The 8,486-nt window shown below is 43.3% G+C and overlaps 1 protein-coding gene across 1 annotated transcript; it reads left to right on the top strand.

The window, feature by feature from the left end:
• Positions 1–5,659: 5,659 nt before the first annotated feature.
• LOC103696976 (protein SODIUM POTASSIUM ROOT DEFECTIVE 2-like) lies at positions 5,660–8,110 on the top strand. The gene is made up of 3 exons (XM_008778720.3): positions 5,660–6,095; positions 6,277–6,352; positions 7,694–8,110. Exons 1-3 carry the CDS (start codon positions 5,892–5,894, stop codon positions 7,876–7,878), a joined length of 465 nt encoding a protein of 154 aa, XP_008776942.1. The 5' UTR covers positions 5,660–5,891; the 3' UTR covers positions 7,879–8,110.
• The last annotated feature ends 376 nt before the right edge of the window (positions 8,111–8,486 follow it).

The raw sequence follows: 8,486 nt of genomic DNA, 5'->3' as shown, positions 1-8,486 counted from the left end.
CTTGGAGGGGCGGAGTATATCTGACAATGTACTCATTGCCCAGGAGTTTATGTTTGACCTTGGAAGGGCGCCGATGAGGAGAAGCTTGATGGGGATCAAGCTTGACATGGAGAGGGCCTATGACAGGATGAGGTGGGACTTTGTGCAGCAGTCTTTGCGGGAATATGGGTTTCATGAGATATGGATCAGGTGGGTCATGGGCTGCATTAGTGCTTCTTCTTTTGCTATTCTGGTGAACGGTACGCCGTCCCGCTTTTTTGAGTCATCTGGTGGGTTGCGCCAGGGATGCCCACTTTCCCCACTGCTGTTCATTATATGTGCGGATGCGCTGTCTAGATCTCTTCGGCAGGCGGTGGTGGCCAGTCAGGAGTTGGAGGTTTACAGACCGGTGGTGGGGGCCCCTGCGATCTCTCACCTGCTCTTCACTGATGATTGCTTGCTTTTAGCCAAGTCGTCTAGGCAGGAGGCCCGGATGATAAGTCAGGTCCTTCGGGATTATTGTGTTGTGTCGGGTCAGCGGGTCAACTTGTCCAAATCGTCTGTTATGTTTAGCCCGAAGACTAGAGTGGCGGTGAAGCACTCCATATTGGAGATACTGGGGGTGGGTGAGCAGGCGGGTACGATGACATACTTGGGGATCCCACTCTGCGGTCGACGGTTGAGGACTTGGGACTGCACCTCTCTTGAGCTTAGCATCAGACGCAGGTTAGAGGGGTGACAGATACACTCACTCTTCATGATGGGTAGGATTACCTTGGTTCGCTCAGTTCTTACATTAGTCCCCATCTAATTTCTGTCCCATGCCGTGATCCCGGTGTCAGTTCTGAGATCCCTTGAGCAACTTTTCAGGGAGTTTATCTGGGGGAGGAGCAGTGGTAGAGGTGGTATCCATTTGCTGACGTGGGAGGTTGTGTGCCAGCCGATCAGCGTAGGTGGTCTGGGGGTGCAGTCTTTGGTGGCGAGGCGGGAGGCACTAGCGGCGAGGCATGTTGCTAGATTTGTGTTGGAGCCCGAGAGTATGTGGTCCTTTTTGATGAGGGCCAAGTATGGAGGGTTGGGACTTGGGGTGCGAGCTGGGCGTCATCATTCCCCAGTCTTGAGGGAGGTGTGTGTTAGGGCTATGGTGGTGCTCCCGAAGATCAGATGGGCCATTGGGGACGGTCGCTCTATTGATGTGATGGAAGACAGCTGGGTGACCGAGTGGCCGATCTGTCGCTTGCTGACCTTGGTGGACTCGGCGAGATTATCAGGGCGCAGGGTCAGCGATCTACTGGACTCTGAGAGGGGCTGCTGGAGGGTGGGGTTGATTCGGGAGGCATTTGGGGAGCAGTTGGCGGAGTTGGTCTTGTCTTTGCCAGTCCCCAGGGGGGTCTGACAGATTAGTGTGGAGGGCGACGGGACAGTCACGAGTGAGGGTCAGAGATCTTCACGCCCTGTTCAGTAGGGAGCCAGGCCGACAGATTGCGGGTGGTTGGATATGGAGGCTTCGGATTCATCCCTGAGTGGCACTTTCCATCTGGAAGGTGGCTTGGGGATGCCTTCCGACCAGGAGTTTATTAGTCCGGCGCGGTATGCGGGTCCCTCAGTACTGTGAGGCATGTGGTGATACTGAGGAGACCATCGAACATGTCCTTCTGCAGTGCCCCAGGGCCTATGAGATATGGCGAAGGTCACCAGCCCCACTACCAGACTCGGTGGGCTCGGCACAGGACCTGGTGCAGCTATTGAGAGATTCCATGAGGAGTCCTAGATCTGTTGAGGATGGGATCCTTAGGGCGTACCTGTCCTACCATATATGGCTGGACAGGAATGCTGGTATTTTTGAGGGGAGGCGGTCGCCTCCGTGGATGGTGGTAGACAAAGCGGCGCGTCACGCGAGGGAGGTTATTGCGATTTCCGTTGTAATTTCCTCTGGGATAGCCAGAGACACCTGGAGTACTCACGCTATTTCAGCGCCCCGTTTTGCCCTTGTTTCTTGGGTACCCCCACCCCTTGGCTATCTCAAAGTAAATTTCGAGGCAGCAAGTCAGCGGATCGCGTGACTGGAGGGATTAGTTTTGTGATCAAAGACCACTATGGTAGGATGCTTGCTGAAGGTGGGCGCCGGACACCTGGGCTCACTATTGTTGGGGCAGAGCTGCGAGCTGTCTGGGAGGGGTTATCCTATGCCAGGCAGATGCTTGGTGTGGAGCGGGTGCATCTTGTGGGGGACTCAGCGGTGGTGATCGACTGGATCCAGGAGGTGGACAGGTATGGTGATGGTCACCCCCTTATCCGGGAGACATGCAGAATGGCTCAGTCGATGGGCGGCTTTCAGGCTGTTCATGTGTTTAGGGAGGCGAACAGGGCTGCAGACTGGGTCGCCTTCTATGTCGCTCGGCACTCCGGGGATTTTTTGTGGACGTTCGGATCAGATGTTTCTTCTCCTTTGTTGTCTTTACTTTCACGTGATTTAGATGGTTGTACTCAGGTTAGACTTATATGAATGAGTAACCATTTTTGCTAAAAAAAAAAAAAAAAGGATCGCCCTTTGCACATGTCACAAAATGCTCTGAACTCTATGCATCCGCACAATCAAAGGACATTCATAGATGTCTAAAGAGGGTGAGGGTATTTTGATCATTTGAAATGGCAAGCTAATGGTGTTTTCTGGATGGGGGCTGGATGATCACCCTGGAAGGATTTGGAGACTTAAAGGATTGGTTTGGAATTTTTTAACGCTAAGGCAGTGAAGGAACGTTACTATAATTTTTTCTTAAATAAACTACCGTGCTCTCGCGTCCAGTGTTTACCCGACAAGTCATGGGGCCTTGCGTGGACCCCGCTCCCTCATAATCCGGCCCAGCTTTTTAAGGAGCAAAAACTGGACTCCTTCTGGAATTGCGGCTGTTTAGAATGATATCACTATATTGCGAGATACATTATTTTGATACCAAGCTGTATACCATGCTCCTATTTCAGCACCTTGTCTGTTGCATTGCCGCTATTATCGGTCACTGCTTCCCAACAATTTGAAGGTGAATATATATGCACTTGCATGGGTGTTTGGATCAGAATGTAGCTTCGAAAAGTATTGAGTCATGGCTAGTTGATTACATAATTTGCTAAACTAGAAATAGGATGTAATTTGATATGTAGTGGTATGCAAAAGGGTAGAGCATAATATGAAAAACGAGAGTGTAGATTAGAAGTTTGATGAAACCGTTTCTTCAATTAAATTATGTGAGAAAAGGAAATTCCACGATCCGACGACTCAGTAGCAGTGTGGAATTGAGTTTCTCGTCCGGTGGATATGATCTATAGTTAGGGGGCAATTCGCCTCATTGATTCCTTCTACAAGCCTGAAATCGGCGACTCCTTTCTATTTGCCCACCCATTTTTTCATCCGACTCTAGCTAAAAATTTGTGCTATTTATATTATTTATCTATCTTGATAACTCAAACATAAATTATAGTATAAAATTCATAGTCAACAAGAAAAATATATTATTTTATATTTATATATTTACACATTCAGCCAATTCTCAGTGGATCTGTTAAGCCTAAGCATGGAATTACCACCGAACAAGTGGAGCAGTGAACAGGGTACGAAGTTTGAATGTCTCATTTGGAGGTTAATGGTATGGGAACAAAATTGGTAGTGTTCTTGGAAACTTTGCAACGAGATCAAAACATGACTAGGCCCAACCCAGATTCAAGTAAAACCTTAACCTCATGAATTGAATTAGGTGTGAGATTTGCGCCACATCCAACCTATATATGGATCTAACTCGCAATTTTGACCCACATTTAGCTCAGACTGAAAAAGCTAAAGGCCAGGCAAACCAATTCAGGTTGAATTTGAGGGCCGCCCTTGATTGAGGTGTCATGGTGCAACCTAAAGCACCACCTCATATGATGTCTGGACCTGCTTCCTTATATAAGAAATAAAAAGATGGAATCAGAGTAGGATGGAGCACACGCTAACATCCGGCTATGACAAACATCAAAATACTTATTTCTGCCTTGACTAATGTCTCTCGCCTTCTTGTTTCCTCTTTCTTGGCTTAGCTCTAAAGAGTTTCATTAGATGATCTCATGAATACATATGATGGTGAAAAAATGGCATTCTATGATCGATTTCAGCTCGCTTAGCTTGGAGTTTGGATTAATTAGTATGCCCATAGCGGATTTTTCAGCTGATCCAGTGGAGCGACAACCTTGCAAGCATGCATATATGGGCCAAAAAGGCGAACTTTTTAGTCAGACCAAGTCTTGAGCTGATCCAACCGCGATGCAACATGTACGAATCTACATGTATGGAGCTCTTTTTTTTTTTTTTTTTCATCTATCTTCGTGCATTTTGCTTCGCAGTTGGGTTGATCCACTAGCTGAGCGGCGGACCTAGTCCGGCCAATAATTTCTTGGCAAAAAGGCCCCAGTGCTCCATCTCTTCTCTTTTTATTACCAAGCGAGGTGCGTGTGACTCACACCGTCACACGCGAATAACATGACCTCCGCAAGAACCTTCATCCCATGAGAGCGTGAGAAAGGAGGGCCCATGAACTTGCAGAGAGAAGATAAAGGAAATGCTCTTGCCTTACACTCTTCAAATAAATAAATAAATAAATATTTGAATTTGTTAGTTAATCAAAGGATGAAGCTGTATGTACCGCCCACAGTGCTCAAAAGTGCCTCTTGTCACGTTTTCCTCGAATGGTCTGCTTCCTTTTTCCACAGGAATCCTCCACCCACCAGCTCCCTTGGTGGTCTTCCTTGAGTTGAAGGTTGCCAACCTCAGAGAGAGAAGATGCCTTGATGTTCAGAACTATTCAACTACTTTAATGTTCAGGAGGTGCCGGACTATGTTAGACCCAAACGTATCATGCCTAAGAAGTAAATTGGCACCATTATCCAAAATTTCAAGTGAGAGAATTGCAAGTTTAGCATCTATCCAAGATTAATCTTAAATATGGAGCCATGAAGATGACCATATATATATATATATATATATATATATATATATATATATATATATATATATATATATGTACCCATTCTTATGTATGCATACCTGCAGATCTTGTTCACTGTCAACATATCTGCCATATTTGCATACGTATTAAGACTAAATTTATCGGCGTTTTTCTCTGTCATTTGTGTAATGGTTGGCAGGCCAATTCATACTTAACTATAGTTCTCTTCATTGCAATTGTATGCGACACATAATTGGGTGCTTCTATGGCAATAATTCAAGCCTTTAAGGGTCCTACTAGATGACGTCCAGAAGAACTTAATTGGCGCATGCATTACGTAACATTAATATTGTATGATACCACCAACTTTATCATAAGAATTCTTACCAAACTCACCTGTAAATATTTTCCTTCCACTCTTTGGCTAACCATTCACATGCTCTCAAGCTATAGATTCCCACATTAATCCGTGAAATAGCTTGTTTATTCTTCAGTGGAGAGATTTAATTGCCCCACCCCCGAATAATAAATATCTTGATTATTTGACTCTTGTTTCTTCTTGAGCACCTAGTCGCTTGGGCGTTGCACCCGCCTGTCTGCCGGCAACCAGAATTTGACGCTGACATCCTTTTGCTGGAAGTTGCCATGCATTTATTACTTGGAGGATGGTCAGATGAAGAAAACCAGTCACAAGTGAGGTTTACTGGTTGGACCACTTTGATATTGTTTTCTTTTGGAGAATTTAACTATGAGATGGGACCATGTATGTGTGTGTGTCTTCTCACTTAACTTGCTCAGTCATGTAAGTTTGGTCTTTCGTGGGGTTCCTAGGAATTAGCCCTTCCGAAAGGTGTTCTACCCAGAGGAATACAGGGAGGTTCTTGTGTCAGGGTATTGGGTTCTTTCGAGCTTTGCAGTGTGGTAGTTCTGAGTCTAATGGGGAGGCTAGGCTTTCACAGGTTTTTGGATTTTTTCTCTCTTTCAAACTATCCAAATTCTTGTCTTTGCATGAATCCCATGGAAGAAGAAGAAGACAATCTTGAGAGAAAAGCTCTGATGAAAAGTCATGTAGAACAGATGCTAAAGCTTGGAGAGACTGTTGATGGAAGCAAGACACTGGCTTTTCATCTCGAGCCTAAGGCAATCTTTGTTCTTTATTATGTTTAGATTTACATTAGTTTCAGTATTCATACTACTTCCTTCTTAAAATCTTCTCCTAGCAGAAGATATTTCAGAGTAGAAGAAGCAAGCTTACTATTATTATTATTTTTCTTCTACCTTTTCGTCACTCACTGTAATCCCATGCTTTTCATTTATGCAGACTGTAGTTTTAAGAGTGTCAATGCATTGCTACGGCTGTGCAAGAAAAGTGGAGAAACACATCTCAAAGATGGAAGGTATGAGCAAGATTTTTCTGCTTCTTTCCTTTTATTTTTCCTGTGAAAGGAGTGGAATCTCACATCTATTATAATAATCTACAATCTCTAAGCATAAAGCATATGAGTGATATAAAACTCAAACATATAGGACTACTGTTTCATCTACAGACCTACTAATTAACAGGAAGGTTATGCTATCATGAACAATTATATATAGAGAGAGGGGAAAGATGAAATTTGAAGTAAATATGGGAAGATCAGCACGCATTGTATAGTACTGTTTGGTTTTCATATTTATCACTTCAAAATGTTAGATAAGTTTGTGAAATCAGGGTTTCTTAGAAGTCTCTCCATTCTTTCATCATATCTGCTGGCATTTAAATGAATCAAAGTCCTGAGGAACAGATGGAAAGGGTCAAGGAGTAATGTCGGATTGTATCGAATTTCTTACTTCTTGAGAACATCCTTTATAAGGTTTTAAGAATTATTTGCTGTACAATTTATTGTGAACAAAAAATTACTTGCATTAGTGAAATGAATTTATTATCTTTGAGTACATGTAGTTCTGAAGCTAATTCAATTACCACATATAGGATGTGTGATATAGAAAATTACTGAACAGGGAGCATGTGAAACATACAGGACTCTCATGAACTTGTCCCTTCAGATTTAACAATTAAATTTCTCATATAAATGTCAAGTGGCACCTACATTGCGTGCTAAGATTTAGATTTTCTTCCAATTGATGATTTCAGAGTGATGTAGTAAAAATAATTGGGAATGCGAATATCTTCTCTAACATACCTGTTTCTCAATTCAGTCTTATATTTTTTAAGATTATTTTTTCCTCTTTTACATGCAAGATCTGCAGCTTCCTACAAGCTTAGAAGTCCTTTTTGAATCTAAAAAACCCAAGAATATGATAGATTAAAATGCTTGCACTTTCTTTTTCTTTTTTGTTTGAAATAATTATCCCTTCGATCCAATTCCATTTTCAGCTCCTACATTGAAAATTCTTATGAGGGTCTTAATAATGTATTTCATGATTTCATCAATGGCAAGGGCTCTATTGCCTTAAAGTACATAGCATCACATGGAGTCATTGGAATAAGGGGATAATTCAAGGAAGCTAGAGAGAAATCAATCCCATTGGGAAGGTAGATGACTCCTTGAAGTCTCAAGTAGCATGAACTTGTGGACTTCTAGCGAGCAACTCCTTAAGAACAACTTCTTAAATTTTATCAAGAACTTAAAAGAAGGCAATGAGAGATCCATGCGTGTGACCATCAGAAGTAGTGGAAAACTAAATTATTATATCCCTCGCTCTCTCATTAACTCTCTTTTTTTTTCTCACTATAGGAGTGACCTCCTTTGAAGTAGACTTGGAGAGCAAAAAGGTGGTTGTGATGGGGGACATCACTCCTTTTGAGGTCTTGGAGAGTGTCTCCAAGGTCAAGTTCGCAGAGCTATGGGTGGCCCGTGAGTCATCAAAAAGTGCATCGTTTGATGAAGGCACCAACACACAGTCTTCAAGCTCTCACTGAATCGATCAACTACTTCTGTGGATGTTATAAATTCTATGCAAATAGGCAGAGCCACCTCTCTAGAACATTGCACCTGATCGTTGCCTCACCTATCTTGTCCTGCGTTTGTTGATGAAGTTAGATTTTTCACATATTTCCCCTCCATATTTTATTTGGGGACATGGAAAAATATATATTGCTACTATAGGATTACAAGCAGAGAACAATTGTTTGGCATCCTCTAAGCTAGGAATATCGTCTGATGTGTTGCTTTATAGGAGCTTATACCGCCATTGCGAGGCATCTCCGTCAATTTTTTGATCTAATCTGGCTCTAGCATAGAGAAATTATATCCTACACGTCGTGCGCTACATGGCTGTGCATACTGCCAATCACAACTGCTTGAGTGCTCGTTTCAGTGCACCGCTATAGAAATAAACAGATGTGATTGGCGGCGTGCATGACCAACACGGTGCATGCCGTGTAGGGTATAATTTCTCCTTTTAACATGCGACCTCAACCCCGTCGAAGTTTTCGCATTAAGGCGGCCGAGCCAAAAAGCAATGGTTTTCACATCAAGTATAATGATAGAAGTCTCACAGCTGAGTATAATGATAAAAAGCAATTTC

This window comes from Phoenix dactylifera, unplaced genomic scaffold (genome assembly GCF_009389715.1).
Source record: "Phoenix dactylifera cultivar Barhee BC4 unplaced genomic scaffold, palm_55x_up_171113_PBpolish2nd_filt_p 000781F, whole genome shotgun sequence".
Taxonomy (NCBI): Eukaryota; Viridiplantae; Streptophyta; class Magnoliopsida; order Arecales; family Arecaceae; genus Phoenix; species Phoenix dactylifera.
Note: the sequence above shows the minus strand (reverse complement) of the source record. Positions and strands in the feature narration are given on the sequence as shown.

Bases quoted from the DNA above. Each gene is read 5' to 3' on its own strand.
- LOC103696976 (XM_008778720.3), top strand. From the start codon at position 5,892: ATGGGGAGGCTAGGCTTTCACAGGTTTTTGGATTTTTTCTCTCTTTCA. The intron at 6,096-6,276 runs GCAATCTTTGTT...TCATTTATGCAG, and splicing joins CTTTTCATCTCGAGCCTAAG to ACTGTAGTTTTAAGAGTGTC. The intron at 6,353-7,693 runs GTATGAGCAAGA...TTCTCACTATAG, and splicing joins ACACATCTCAAAGATGGAAG to GAGTGACCTCCTTTGAAGTA.